General features: G+C 43.8%; 1 protein-coding gene and 1 pseudogene across 2 annotated transcripts; one reads left to right on the top strand and one right to left on the bottom strand.

Moving 5' to 3' along the window:
- Window positions 1-51: 51 nt before the first annotated feature.
- SRSF6 (serine and arginine rich splicing factor 6) lies at window positions 52-3,847 on the top strand. Its single transcript, XM_082361794.1, has 6 exons — window positions 52-295; window positions 521-669; window positions 1,963-2,087; window positions 2,234-2,442; window positions 2,691-2,774; window positions 2,873-3,847. Exons 1-6 carry the CDS (start codon window positions 189-191, stop codon window positions 3,234-3,236), a joined length of 1,038 nt encoding a protein of 345 aa, XP_082217920.1. The 5' UTR covers window positions 52-188; the 3' UTR covers window positions 3,237-3,847.
- Window positions 3,848-9,196: 5,349 nt separating this feature from the next.
- On the bottom strand, window positions 9,197-10,676 carry LOC309614056 (heterogeneous nuclear ribonucleoprotein A1 pseudogene; annotated as a pseudogene). Its single transcript has one exon. The product of its transcript is annotated as a heterogeneous nuclear ribonucleoprotein A1 pseudogene (transcript).
- Window positions 10,677-15,305: the final 4,629 nt, after the last annotated feature.

Raw genomic sequence — 15,305 nt, 5'->3', positions numbered from 1 at the left:
CCACCCCCAGCCGCCCGCCCTTATAGCGTAGCCCAGGCGCGCGCGCACCATTGTGTGGCTGGACTCGGCCGCCGCTGCGGTGGGTGGTGTGTGTCCGGGCCTTCGCTGTCCCCGCACCCGCACCGCGGCTTCTGTCTTGCGGTCCGCCGTTCGACAGCCAGCCCTCGGGCCCCTCGCCCGCCGCGGACATGCCGCGCGTCTACATAGGACGCCTGAGCTACAACGTCCGGGAGAAGGACATCCAGCGCTTTTTCAGTGGCTATGGCCGCCTTCTCGAAATAGACCTTAAAAATGGGTGAGTCGGGACTGGGTGCCCACGTCCGCCCGCAGCGCCCCGGGCCTGCGGCGGCAGGGCCCGTCGGAAGGAGGAGACGACCAAGGCCGCGGCGCCGCGTGGCAGGGCCGCCAAGATGGCGGCGGCGCGGGGCTGCGGGAGCGCGCGGGGGAGCGGGGGCGCGCACGCGCGCGCCCCCCGGCCTAACGACTCCCGCCGGTCTCCCGCCCTCGCACCGCCCCCCAGGTACGGCTTCGTGGAGTTCGAGGACTCCCGCGACGCCGACGACGCCGTTTACGAGCTGAACGGCAAGGAGCTCTGCGGCGAGCGCGTGATCGTGGAGCACGCCCGGGGCCCGCGCCGCGATCGTGACGGCTACAGCTACGGAAGCCGCAGTGAGTCCCACCCCCGCGCGCTCCGCGTCCTTGGGACCCCGGGGGGCGGGCGCAGGCTTAGGGAGGGCGGGGTGGGGCCTCCCAGCCGGGCAGGCGCGGTGGCCGGGGTCGTTTGACTCGGGTGTCCCCGGGGCCCGCTGCCTTCGCGCCTGCCCGGGGAAGACACGGGACGCCGGAGCGCGGGGATTGGGTGGTGGGTTTTGCTTAGCCAGGGTTTGGGTGTTTGGGGGCGGGGTTGCTAAGTTGGGAGGGACTGACGTGCTGGGCCCCCGTCAGCACTGTCGTGGGCTCTGCCTACGGAGGAAGTGAGGGATGGCTGTATTTGTTGCATGCCCCTTACTTACCTGTCAGTGCATTAGCTGGGAATGTGAATGATTTAGCCTAGAAGTTTGGGGACAGGCTGGGGTGGAGGTGGGGTCGGGGCGGGAAAGGGGGTGGGGTTTTAAGAGTAGGTTTTAGTGTTATTCAAATTGGCGGGGGCCAAAGGAAATATTCTTTAGAAGTAATGTGGTAGTCTACCACAAAGTAGATTTAAATGAGCTTTATGCTGTATTTGAACTAGTTGGGGCATGTTATTGGGAGGAGGTGGGGGGATTTTTGGTTATGTTAAATGTTTGATGTTGAAATTGTTGCATGTTGAATTCAAACTTTTTAACAAGTCCTTGATGTTTCAATTTGAAAGTGACCAATGGGGCTGAGGCTGTGTCCACTGAGGCTAAGATGACTGCCTTTCCTGATTGGCCTTGGCTTTTCCATACATTGTGTGACCCTTGCCCTATGACCCTTTGGCTGACCTTACCGGAAGCCATGACGACAGCAGCCTTTTGCCATTAGACGCAGGGTGATGGTGAGGATTCCAAGGGTTAGACAAAACTGGTTAATCTGAACTAGGTGACTGTTACCTTGCGTGTTTTGTGGCCAAACCACCACCAAAAACCTCACACTGTGATGTAAGTACTTAGTGTAACTAGTAAACATTTTTGTAAAATGTAGAAATGCATGTAATCAGTTAAGTTTTATATTTTACAATGTTCTGTAAAATAAAACTTAGCGAGGTAAATTGAATAAAGGAGCAGTCACTTTCTAACAGAATGTAGGAGAGTTTAGTTGGATTTAGTCTATTTGACTTGCCCTTAATTTAATTTATGGCAAATCACAACTGTATCAAAGGTTTAGCAATATAGTAGCAAAGTCCTACTCCAGTAAATAAAAGTTGATATGTTTGTACTAACTTTCAAAAACATGTATCCCTATCATTACAAAGCATCTAATTGTTCTCTTCATGTGATAAAGGTGGTGGAGGTGGATACAGCAGTCGGAGAACCTCTGGCAGAGACAAATATGGACCACCTGTACGCACAGAATTCAGGCTTATTGTAGAAAATCTTTCTAGTCGTTGCAGTTGGCAAGATTTAAAGGTAAGTGCTATAATGTGAGATAAAAAAGATATGACTAATGGTTAAAAGGTAGGGTTTTGTATTGCTCTTTTATTTCTGAGAATCGGATTTAATGCATAGTTTTTTCTTTAGATTTCTGGGTCTGACCAGTCTTGTTGCTCTTTTAGGATTTCATGAGACAAGCAGGTGAAGTAACCTATGCGGATGCTCACAAAGAACGCACAAATGAAGGCGTCATTGAGTTTCGCTCCTACTCTGACATGAAGCGTGCTTTGGATAAGCTGGATGGTACGGAAATCAATGGGAGAAATATTAGACTAATTGAAGATAAACCACGAACAAGCCACAGGCGGTCTTATTCTGGAAGCAGATCAAGGTAACTTATTGAAGGATGTGGAGAAGGGAGGAAACAGTATTTGCCACAAATAAAGGAAAATTCAAACAGCAGTATTTCGATTGCTGCTTAATTGAAATTAGGTCAGTTCTTAGTTTCTTTTGTTGCATCATTGGAGCAATTAAGGTTTTTTTGTTGGTTTGTCTGTTTTTCATAAATTGTTCAAACATTCACGTCAAGACGTCTTGAGATAAAGATTTATTGATTTATTGTCACGTTTCTTGTTACAGGTCACGGTCTAGAAGAAGGTCACGAAGTAGGAGTCGTAGGAGCAGCCGCAGTAGATCTCGAAGTATCTCAAAAAGTCGCTCCCGGTAAATGTGTCCTTGAGTGTTTTTCTGAATTACATACTTTATAGAGTGCTTATATGTTTGGCAAGGTACTGAAAAAAAATCTGCCTTTTATTGTCTAGATCCAGGTCTCGGAGCAAAGGTCGATCACGTTCTCGTTCAAAAGGCAGGAAATCTAGATCAAAAAGCAAATCTAAACCTAAGTCTGATCGAGGCTCCCGTTCGCGCTCTCGGAGCAGATCGAAGGATGAATATGAGAAGTCTCGAAGCAGGTCTCGTTCTCGATCTCGTTCCCCCAAAGAAAATGGGAAAGGTGATATAAAGTCAAAATCCAGATCAAGGAGCCAGTCTCGTTCCAATTCACCCCTACCTGCTCCACCCTCAAAGGCCCGTTCTGTGTCCCCTCCACCAAAAAGAGCTTCAAGATCCCATTCTAGATCTCATTCAAAGTCAAGGTCACGATCCAGATCGAGTTCCAGAGATTAATCCAGAACTCTACATTCTTTGCACACTATTATGGAACACTTTCCTACTTGCTTAGGCAGTTACTCTTCCACATTTGTACTTGGCCTCTTCTGCAAGAAGAATCTCCCGAAAACAGGGGCATACAAAAATTGGATTTGTAGCCAAATTTGATGAAAAAGATGAGGTTCTAAAGAAATGGCATGAAGTCAAAGATCCTCTCCCTTTGTAGAATTAAGATAACTTTGATTTTATAGCTTTTGAGCTAAAATAACTTTTGTAAAGATTAAGCTCATTTAGATTTTTTTTTTAAGTATTTCAGCAGGATCTGCTGCAAGGATTTCTGTCATTGTTATATTTGTTTGCTTAATTTTAAATTAACCGTTTCAAGCTTTGAACACTTAAGGCTTTAGAGGGAGAACCCAATTTCCAATTATGTTGGCTTTTTATAAAGCTTGAGTTATGTAAGATTTCAATAAAAGTTTGCTACCAAGATGATTGCCTTATTGAATAGGTCACTCTTAAATTCCTTTAAATATTGATTATCTGCTATCTGTGGAAATAATGTAAATTCTACTTAAGTGTAAAACAAGGCAAGTCTCAGACCAGCAATAAATTATTCAATTTGGATAACATTATTTTGTCCTGTTATTCAAATTTGCCAACGTCATATTGGCCCCTTAAACAGGTTAAGTTAAAAGATTTTATAGTTGATCTGTTATACAATTTTGCCTAAATTAATAGATTTTTTAAATAATGAAACCTTTTTCAAACTTAACTTGATTGAACTCTTCAAAAAATAGTTCCTGTTACTTGGGATCTTATCTAGCCTGGTAATCCCACTTTCTGGAAGTGGTCGTTGTAATTAGTGTTTTGTTAGAATAAGGTTCCGTGGTCTTTAATGTTTGTTATGTAAAAATGGAAGTAACCTTTCTTTGATCAGAAATTTGGTGTGTTATTCAAAATGGAAAAGCAAATATTTCATTTTCTACTGAAAGATCCTTAACAGGCACTTAAAACAGATCGCTTGATAAATCAGTTTTACTGATTAAAGTAAAATTCCACCTAACAGTCAGTCCCCTTTAGTTAGTGGGGTTCTGTGATAATTGGTTAGATCATCCTTGTAAAACTTTATGTGGTTGGCTTGGAAAAAATTTAAACGGGTTAACCCTAAACTTTTGTACTTCATCATGAAGGGTAGTGAATACTGTGGAAACCAAATTTGATAATACTGCAAATTTGTAGGAGTTACTGGGTTACCAATTAGTCCATACATCCGTTAAGCCTAGTTAGTTGAGATTGCAGTTTGAGAAATGAATTACCTTATATATATATATCTCTTTCTCCAGATTCTTTAAATAAGGTAATTTCATTAAAAGCACTCATTAATCTTAGTCTGAAATCAAGATGTAGGTTATATGGCTCAGCTTTAACATCTTCCTGGGAGCTGTCACTCTATATAAGGTGTTAAGGGCTGGGTAGTGTTAGGGTGTGGTGGGTACCACTCATTGTGCTGCAGGGGGGACTAGAAAGCATCATAATCTAGAGTTGGTTTGTAGGTTTAGATAATCCAGAAGCCAAGCCTAATAAAATTGAGACAGCGTGGAAGAGGTTGAGTCAAAGGCCTAGATGCCAAAATGACACTGTAACTGCTAGTGTTTGCTCATGTAGAAAGACTTGTTCTAATAATTTCTGGGCTTCCTGTTACGAAATCTTAGAGCCTAATCTTAGGAACATAGTGCCCCAGAAGGTTGATGCTTCTTCCAAGACCTTATTTTCTTTAATGCTTTTGATATTTTTTTTTTAGATGTTTATAAGAGAGATGGTTTGTTTGGGTTTTTTTTTTTTTTTCAATATAAACTTCAGATTTTGAGAGAAGAAACTGGTATCTGTAATTATAGTTCATTGTTTTGCCTGTTTGAAAGAACAAAAGTTAGGACTCTTACGTGAGGAAGCAAGCCTCCACTGCCTTTCAAATTACGTTTAAGGACAAGTTACTTTTAAGAATTGGCTTTGACCAAAGTTCTCTTGTTTTCAGCGAAAGAACGAAGGCTTTTAAAATGAAAGAGGGGAGTACTAAAATGTGAAATTAGGCTTTCTAAAAGTATGCAGCATCCTTCAACTGGGCTTTCTTGTGTCGATAATTCCATCGCATGGTAATAGGTTTGTTTGCATTGTTAGCTGCCCCCCACCCCGTGGGTAACTGTATAGGTAAATGTCTGCACCCATAAGAATTTAGCAGCAAAGGCCAACTTATTAAAATTCTGGTTCCTGTCCCACACCTGTGGACCTACATCATTGGACGTGCTAAACCACTGTATTTATAACACTGGCCCACTTGACCAGTGAAATGTTTAGTTCCTTGCTAACTTTTAAGTAGAATTTGAGTCTCTACAACTTGCCACATGTTCCTCTGTGGCTAAATGGAGTATTAACCTGGTGGAGAGCAAAATAGAAGTGAATGATAACTGGATCCCCCTTTCTTTTACGTGGTAGTGTGTTGACATGCCGTAGTGCCTTTATGGCCAGTTCGAGTCCTTCCTGCTCCTGTGACTTAACGTTCCACTCCTGTGTTGTTACCATCTTTTCTCTTGGTATCTTCTTTCTCCCACTTTGTTAACCTGCTTTGTGCTTTATTGCTTCAATAAAATGTTCACTGAGGGAAAGGCTTGTTTTGAGTTTATTGTGTATTCCCACTTAGCGCCAAGTATTTGGCAGATGGTTTTTTGAATTGGAGTTGCCATTGGCAAGTTTCATTCCTGATTTGAGTATGAGAAAAGGTCTTGTTTTCAGCTCCTCAGAAACATGAGGTTAGGATCTACATAGTAGATGGTTTAACTGGGGCAGGTACTTAACATTCGTGCTTTGGTGTCATCTGCAAAGTGGTAGGGATAACCCCTCATGGGTGGTGAAGATGAAAGGTTAATATGTGAGAAGTACTTAGAACAATACCATAATAAGTAACTATGCTGTTACGAAGGACTAAACATGGTAAGTCTCTCCTATTGCCCTGCTTTAGTTTTCACATAGAATTTACCCATTGTTACCTTGTAGCAGTTTGAACATTTTCTGTGACAATTACTCAGATAAACTAGGGAGCTCTAACACTGTATTTGCCCAGGCTTCTCCAGTCGTAATTCCTATGTGCTTCAGTAAGCTATTCATACTATGAGTGTGTTCTGCGACTTGCTTTTTTGTTTTGGCCAAGCTGTGCGGCTTGCGGGATCTCAGTTTCCCAGCCAGGGATCGAACCCGCAGCCTCGGCAGTGAAAGCGAGGTGTCCTAACCACTGGACCGCCGGGGAAGTCCCAAAATATTGAGCTTTCTGAGGCAGCAACCACATCTTGAACAAGATACATCTTTGTGTCCCTAACAGCATGTATGCTTCCATTCACTAAAAGGATGTGTATTTGCAGTTGTGTAATTGGTCTTTTAGATCCTAAATAGCTTGTTTAGATTTGCCTGGCTGTCTTATAACAACTTCACAGATGGGCCCCCAGCATAGTACTTAATAAAGTGATAAAGTGAATAGAAAGGAATCATGGTTCAAAAATCAGAAGGTAAATACAAAAAGTTAATGAACAGTAAATTCCATCCTTGACCCCTTGGAGGAAGCCAGGATTACTAGTTTCTTATGCATCTTTCTGGAGATGCAAACCTGGTAAAATTAATGTTTCCCAGGTAGTTTGATCATAGCTCATCTGAATTTTACAAAGTCAAGTGATATTTAAGTATTATACCTTCTACTAAGAAACTCTCACGTGTAATTTATGTTATTAACATCCAGAAACTTGCACCCATTTTTGAGATCATTACTGAGAAAGGTATGGTATTTGTTTGGGAAGTTGTTAACAGAGGCAGGATTTAAATCCTGGTTCAGTTCTTAACAGCCCTAAAGTGTCAATATCTATTTCAGATACTCAATTCCTCTTAGTGAAAAGCACTGAAGAGGCATGAATGAGCAGGCTTCTTTTATAGTTATTTTGATAAAATTTCAAAATTAGGAAAAACTTGCAATATAGTACAAAAAATTACATACCCTTTGCCATTCACCAATAATATTTTGTTTCATTTACGCTGTTTTTTCCTAAACCCTCTGAAAGGTAAGTTACATCTTTCTGTTTTATCCCTAAAATTTTGTGTATTTCCAGGGACATTCTCATATAACTATAGTGTCTGCCTATCAAAACCAGGAAAATAGCTTTGATATAATCTTGTCTCATCCACAGTATTTATATTTTGTCAGTTGTCTAATAACATTCCTTATACTTTTTTTTCCATTGGCCCAGGATCATTTGCTGCATTTAGTTGTCATGATTTTATTTAGTCTCTTTTGAACTGGAACAGGTCCTTGGCCTTTCTTGACCTTGCCATTTTTGAAGAGTAAAGAATGGATATTTTGTAGAAGTTTTCTCAATTTGGGTTTGTCTGATGTCTCCTCACGATTGCAGTTTTGGCAGAAATATCACAAGAATGAGACTGTCCTTAGTGCATCAAATCTAGTGGCACATTGTGATAATAACCTGAATCACTTATGAAGTCGCTTTTTCCGTTTATAGTCAATAATTTGTGGGAGATAACCAGAGCCTATTAAATACCCAGTTCCTATCAAACTGTCACCCACTATTAACATTTGTTGATTTTCTAAGTTTTGTTCATTGGCATTCTGTCGGGGTGCTTTCTGTGGGGGTTAGACTGTTTTAAATGTCAGGTCTAAAGAAGGGGTGTTTGGGTTTTAGGAGGGGAAGGAATCCTTTTGGAGTCTGACAAAGTTGCTGAAGGGAGAGCTTTGATGGCATCAATTTGTACTCCATTATTGTGGAAACCAGGACAGTGGTTCCCTTGGCCAAGGGCCGAGAAAGAGAGCTGGAGGTGACTTTTATGTAGATAAGAGGAATGTGCAATAGAAAGAAAACTGTCCTCAGCTATGAAACAGTGTCTTCCCACGTTGTAGGCAGTGAGTGCGATCATCAGAGCAGCTGGCACAGCCACTTGTGAAATAGTAGCTGCCTGTGTTGTAAACCATTCCAGGGAACTCCCTGGCGGTCCAGTGGTTAAGGACTCCGCGCTTTCACTGCCAAGGGCTCGGGTTCGATCCCCGGTCGGGGAACTAAGATCCCGCACACCGAGCGGTGCAGCCACAGATAAAATAAAAATTTCCATGATTAGAATAGTCAAACCTTAATGTTGTTCTAGCCAGGTGAGAAAAAGGTAGAACAGAGTTGCTGAATATGGTGCCCAAGTATTAGAAATGTCACTACCCCTTTCCAGTCATTCACGGACACCCTTGCGTGTACTATTTAAATATATTGCTGCTACTTTTATGCAAAAGTTCAAACACCGGCTAGAGAATAGTGTGATGGACCTCCTGTGCACTCACCCGGCTTTAACAATATCTATATGCCTATCCACTTTCTCTGTAGATAACTTTTGAAGGAAATCCTAGATATTTCAGCTGAAGATGGTTCAATATATACCTCTAAAAAGACATCTTAAGTCCCATTTATCTATAGGGTCCTCCAGTTTTTTTTCCTTGCAATGTATTTGGAGTTTTTTTGTTTTTTGTTTTTGCAATGTATTTCTTGAAGGTCACAATTGAGTAGTTTCCTGGTCTTGATTTTGCTGATTGCATTCTCATGGCATACTTTAGCATGTTCTGTCCCCTGCATTCCCTGTGAACTAATAAACCTAGAGCAGTGGTTCTGGAAGTGTGGTTCCTGAAACAGTAACATCAGCATCACCTGGGAACTTGTTAGAAATGCAATTTCTCAAGCCCCACCCCAGACTCACTGAATCAAACTGTAGGTGGAGCCCAGCCATAGGTGTTTTAACAAGCCTTCCAGGTGAGTCTGGGGCACGCTCAAATTTGAGACCCATTATTCTGGAGGCTTTTTATAAGACTCTGATTCATCTCTTGTTCATATTGGCAGCCATTGATCTTTATCAAGATCTTTGTCAAAATCCGTTAATCCATGAACCCTTGATTTTTTTTTTTTTTTTAAAAGACACATTTATTCAGCGTCATGATCAGACTATTACATTTAGCAATCAACAGCATGGGTGCAAAAAAAAAAAAAAAAATCTACATTAAAACCCTTTGTTGGAATGCTTTACACTTTCCACAGAACAGAAACTAAAATAACCTGTTATACAATTAGTCACAAATACAGTCCTCGAGTTTTTTTGCCCATACACATGAGTATTGTCTAAAACATGTCTTCTTTGTAGCAGCTAGGCCCTGCCACCACTGTGCTTGGCTGAGTTCACAAATCTGTTGTAACCTGTAGCTTCCCTGTCACTTCTCTGGCTCTCCTCTCCTGCTAAGCTTTGTTTCCTGGCAGTAATCAAAACCTTCTGCCACTGCCATAGCTACTGCTGCTGCTGGAACCACCATAGCCACCTTGGTTTCGGGGTTTGGCAAAGTATTGGCCTCCACCACCATAGGGGCCAGAACTTCTGCCTCCAAAGTTTCCTCCTTTCATGGGTCCAAAATTTGAAGATTGATTGTTGTAACTGCCAAAATCATTGTAGCTTCCACCACCTCCAAAATTGCTTCCATCATTACCAAATCCGTTATAGCCATCCCCACTGCCACCATATCCACCACCACCGTGGCTGCCACCAAAGCCACCTCGACCACTGAAGTTTCCTCCACGACCAAAGTTGTCATTCCCACCAAAACCACCTCCACGACCACCACCAAAGTTTCCAGAACCACTTCGACCTCTTTGGCTGGATGAGGCACTAGCCATCTCTTGCTTAGATAGGGCTTTCCTTACTTCACAGTTGTGGCCATTCACAGTGTGGTATTTCTGAATGACAATCTTGTCTACAGAGTCATGGTCATCAAAGGTTACAAAAGCAAAGCCTCTCTTTTTGCCACTGCCTCGATCAGTCATGATTTCCATCACTTCAATTTTCCCATACTGTTCAAAATAATCTCTTAGATGATGTTCCTCAGTGTCTTCTTTAATGCCACCAACAAAAATCTTCACAGTTAAGTGGGCACCAGGTCTTTGAGAATCTTCTCTTGAGACGGCCCTCTTTGGTTCCACCACTCTTCCATCCACCTTGTGTGGCCTTGCATTCATGGCCGCATCCACCTCCTCCACAGTGGCATATGTGACAAACCCGAAGCCTCTGGAGCGTTTGGTGTTTGGATCCCTCATTACCACACAATCTGTGAGCGTTCCCCACTGCTCAAAATGGCTCCTCAGACTCTCATCGGTTGTTTCAAAGCTCAAACCTCCGATGAAGAGCTTCCGCAGCTGTTCGGGCTCTTTGGGTGAGAAACACTTATTGTTCCTTCTGGTCGCAGCAAGCCACGTGCTTCTCCGCACTGGGGGAGGCGGTATGTTGGGTGCTGGGTGGGCCGAGAAGCGCCGAGCGCATGCGTCCCTCACTCCATTCGACGCACGCGCACCAAAAGGACTAGGAGGGAGGAGTACATCGCCAATATCGACTACAAATGCTCTTTAAGAAAGTCGCCCACTCTGACTTAGACATGACGGCAGTGGAGGGGGGGAGACGTCAACGATGCTTACTCGGCGGCGTCCACGGGCAGAAAGAAGTAATCTACTGAACGTATCTCGAACCCTTGATTTTAAAACTTTTTCAACCCACTGCAGTTCTTTTTGATGTTGCTTTATCCTATCTTTGATCAGTGGGAGTCAATTTAAGTTGCTTCCTGAGTTCTTTTGAAACAACCCTAATAATCTTAGCAGCTTTTTTGCTTTCTGGTATAGGATTTCCAGGCTCATATATCTAGTCCCAAACCTGCAATCAGGCATTTCTCCCAGTAGCCCTGGTTGTTGCTTTATTCTCAGGAGCCTGAGTCAGACCCACTTGCTGACCTTGGAGAGCTTCCCAGAGAGGCAGGAGGCAAGTGGGACTCCCCCTGGGGCATACAGAAATGGGTGGCAGCCATTTTGGGGAGCTCGTTCTACCATGAGGTCACTGGTGCTGGCAAGCACCATTTTGGAGTCCTCCCTGTGGCCTATTAGTGCCAGGTGCTAACCCACCAACCAGCAGGCCAGCATCAGTCCCAAAACACCCCAGCCCCACAGCCAACTGTGGCCCAGGGGTCAGCCTCACCTACCACTGCACCCACAGTAATCAGTCCTGCCACAACAGAAGGGCCACAGAGCCCACATGGGGGCACCCCTAGAGCATATAGCACTGGTAACCAGGGGGGAGTGTGCTGCTGGGCCCCATAGGACATCTGATAAGTCCACTTCTCCAAGCAAGGGAAATGTAACTGATCTACCTAATACAAAGAAATAAAAATAGAGATTTAGGCAAAATAAGGAGACACAGGAATATGTTCCAAACAAAGGAACAAGACAAAACTCCAAAAGAAGAGCTAAGCAAAGTGGAGATAAGCAATCTACCCAATAAAGAATTCAAGGTAATGATCATAGAGATGCTCAACCAGCTCAGCAGAAGAATGGATGAACACTGGGAGAAGTTTAACAAAGAGTTAGAAAATATAAAGAAGAACCAAACGGAGCTGAGGAATGCAATAATAAAAATACACTAGAAAGAATCAACAGTAGATTAGATGATATGGAGGAACAGATCGGTGAATTGGAAGACAGAGTAGTGGAAATCACCCAAGCTGAACAGACAAAAAAGAATTTTTAAAAGTGACGATAGTTCAAGAGACCTCTGGGTCAACATCAGATGTACTAAGTCTGAGAAGAAGAGAAAGGGGCAGAGAATGTGTTTGAAGAAATAATAGTTGAACACTACCCTAACCTGGGAAAGGACACAGACATCCAGATCTAGGAAGCAAAGATAATCCCAAACAAGATCAATCCAAGAGGTTCACACCAAAACACATTGTAATTAAAATGGTAAAGAGAGAATCTTAAAAGTAGCAAGGGAAGTAGAATGGAACACCCATAAGGCTATCAGCTGACTTTTCAGCAGAAACTGCAGGTCAGGAGGGAGTGGTGTGATATATTTAAAGTGATGAAAAGAAAACCTACAACCAAGAATACTCTACCCAGCAAGTCTATCATTTAAATTTGAAGGAGAGATAAAGAGTTCCAGGGACAAGCAAAAGATAAAAGAGTTCAGCACCACCATTTTGGATTTCTGACCTCCAGAACTACAAGATAATTATTTTGTATTGTTATAAACCACTAACTTTGTGGTCATTTGTTCAGCACCAATTAAAAACTAGTAAGGACTTCCCTGGTGGTGCAGTGGTTAAGAATCCGCCTGCCAATGCAGGGGACACGGATTCAAGCCCTGGTCCGGGAAGATCCCACATGCCGCGGAGCAACTAAGCCCGTGTGCCACAACTACTGAGCCTGTGCTCTAGAGCCTGTGAGCCACAACTGCTGAACCAGTGCGCTGCAACTACTGAAGCCTGTGTGCTCTAGGCCCACGTGCCGCAACTACTGAGTCTGTGTGCTGCAACTACTGAAGCCCACGCGCCTAGATCCCGTGCTCCGCAACAAGAGAAGCCACCACAATGAGAAGCCAGCTCACCACAACAAAGAGTAGCCCCTGCTCGCCGCAACTAGAGAAAGCCTGTACGCAGCAACGAAGACCCAACGCAACCAAAAAGTTAAAAAAAATAAGCTTAATCCAGTGATTTTTTTCCCCATTGGTTTTTTTTTTAATGTTTTTTTAAATATATTTTATTTTTTTGGCTGCGTTGGGTCTTCGTTGCTGTGTACGGGCTTTCTCTAGTTGCGGCGAGCAGGGGCTACTCTTTGTTGTGGTGAGCTGGCTTCTCATTGCAGTGGCTTCTCTTGTTGCGGAGCATGGGCTCTAGGTGTGCAGGCTTCAGTAGTTGTGGCACGCAAGCTCAGTAGTTGTGGCTCGTGGGCTCTAGAGCGCAGGCTCAGTAGTTGTGGTGCATGGGCTTAGTTGCTCCATGGCATGTGGGATCTTCCCGGACCAGGACTCGAACCCATGTCCCCTGCATTGGCAGGCAGATTCTTTTTTTTTTTTTTTTTTTAATAAATTTATTTATTTATTTATTAATTTATGGCTGTGTTGGGTCTTCGTTTCTGTGCGAGGGCTTTCTCCAGTTGCGGCGAGCGGGGGCCACTCTTCATCGCAGTGCGTGGGCCTCTCATTATCGCGGCCTCTCTTGTTGCGGAGCACAGGCTCCAGACGCGCAGGCTCAGTAGTTGTGGCCCACGGGCCTAGTTGCTCCGCGGCATGTGGGATCTTCCCAGACCAGGGCTCGAACCCGTGTCCCCTGCAGTGGCAGGCAGACTCTCAACCACTGCGCCACCAGGGAAGCCCAGCAGGCAGATTCTTAACCACTGCGCCACCAGGGAAGCCCACCCATTGGGTTTTTCAGTAGCATCATGAGACATGAATTCTATCAGTATGTTGAGAACAAGATTCAGATATTTAGCAGGGTTGGGGTAATGGAAATAGCCGAGGCTCTGGCCCTCACTGAGACAAATTTACCTAGTGGTTGCAAATATAAGCTTCAATTCCCAAAGCCAAATATAAATTTTGTCAGTTTCTGATGCTTTGGAAAACATACACCCATACACCTATGTCCATGGGGAAAGCAGGACCTGAAGCTAATCATATTTGGAAACTTGCACCTCCCCTGCCTTTTCCACTGTGGGACCCCTAGGTCAGGGGTATCCAGTCTTTATACAGGGGATTCAGTTTCAACTCCCAGCACCACATGGACCCAAGATCCCATCTCCCATCACTATGTGTGTGATGAAATCCAAATCCCTATCCAACAACCACCTCCAGGACAAGAGAGACATCAGGCCACCCCCTGGTTGCTCTGTTTCCATCTTTGTTTCTGACTCCTGCTGACTTCCCTTTCTTTCAAGTTCAGCCATGAATTTACTCTCCTTCCTTCTTGGCTTGCCTGCTTCCTTCCTTGTAATATTTTATCCAGGATTTTGGGGTGTCTGTGCTGCAAAATGCTCCCTATTAGCAAAATGTGCCATACCGCTGAAACCAGAAGTGTTTTCCTACTTACAAAAAGGGCACATCCTGATGATTTTCCTAAAATACATGGACTGCCCCAATGGTGAATTTTAAATCTCCTGTAGGAACAGAAAGGTGTGGGCTGCTCACAAACAACAGTTTTCTCTGTGCTTCTATTCATCAACATTTCAAAAAGTTTTGGGTCCACTCTTGGGTAGGGGGTTAACTTGGAGAAGACACTGGGGGCTATTAACTTGTAGAAGAGGGGGCTATCTCTTGAGGGAAGAATTGGACTTGATCACTTTCTCCTGAGGGCAGATTGGACCAGCGGAGCAAACTCTGGCTATATCAGAGGCAGAACCTTCCCCAAACACATCCACTTGGGAGGAGCTCTCCATCCCTGAAGGTGTGGAGGCAAGCAAGCCCACCAAAGGTATCAAGACCACCAAAATACTGTTAACGAGCAGAAAAAAATAATATATCGGCAACTCACACCCACATTCATTGTTTATTCCTGCGTCCCCCTAGCTCAGATTCCACTAGTCTAAAAGACGCATTCCTTATTGAGAAGTTATGTGTTTGTGTAGTTCTGTCACTTTCTTTTAATCTTCTGAATACCTAAAATAAACCTTTTGGAATCTAGAACAAGCACAGTCTGGGTAGAAATGAGAGAAAAATGAGTGGATGGTGTGTATGTTGGTGTGTATAAAGAGACTTCCATTGTTATGGCAACCAGCATCCTCAACTGATGTAATCCTGTTCCCAATAATACGAGTTGTGATTAAAAATTGACACTGCAGCGAGGAAGGACACATGTAATGCGTTGGTGTGGCAACCAGAATAAAGTCTGCATAAATTTAAACCTGATGAGCACAACAATTAGGGGAATTTGCCTACAATTAATTAGGAACTGTTTTCTCATCTGCACTGGAAATCAGGAGCCTGGAGGTCTGACCTGTGGCCATGACCTTGGGCCAGATGGACCTCAATATCCTTTTCTGTAAAATAAGAGGTTAGATTAAATCACTAATGTGGGTGTGGGGCACAACTCAACTGTACCAAGAGTTGCCCTGTTTTCATCTGCATGCAGTACATCATTAGTCAGTCAACAAACGTTTATTGAGCACCCACTCAAGTGTCCAGCTCTGTGCTAGGTGCTGGGGATACACA

The sequence above is a fragment of the Balaenoptera borealis genome, assembly GCF_965194805.1.
Source record: "Balaenoptera borealis genome assembly, chromosome: 16".
NCBI lineage: Eukaryota > Metazoa > Chordata > Mammalia > Artiodactyla > Balaenopteridae > Balaenoptera > Balaenoptera borealis.
This window is presented reverse-complemented; position numbering and strand designations above follow the sequence as displayed.

Coding starts and splice junctions, on each gene's coding strand:
- SRSF6 (XM_082361794.1), top strand. CDS start 189: ATGCCGCGCGTCTACATAGGACGCCTGAGCTACAACGTCCGGGAGAAG. Junction 2,088..2,233: donor GCAGTTGGCAAGATTTAAAG/GTAAGTGCTATA, acceptor TTGCTCTTTTAG/GATTTCATGAGACAAGCAGG. Junction 2,775..2,872: donor ATCTCAAAAAGTCGCTCCCG/GTAAATGTGTCC, acceptor TTTATTGTCTAG/ATCCAGGTCTCGGAGCAAAG.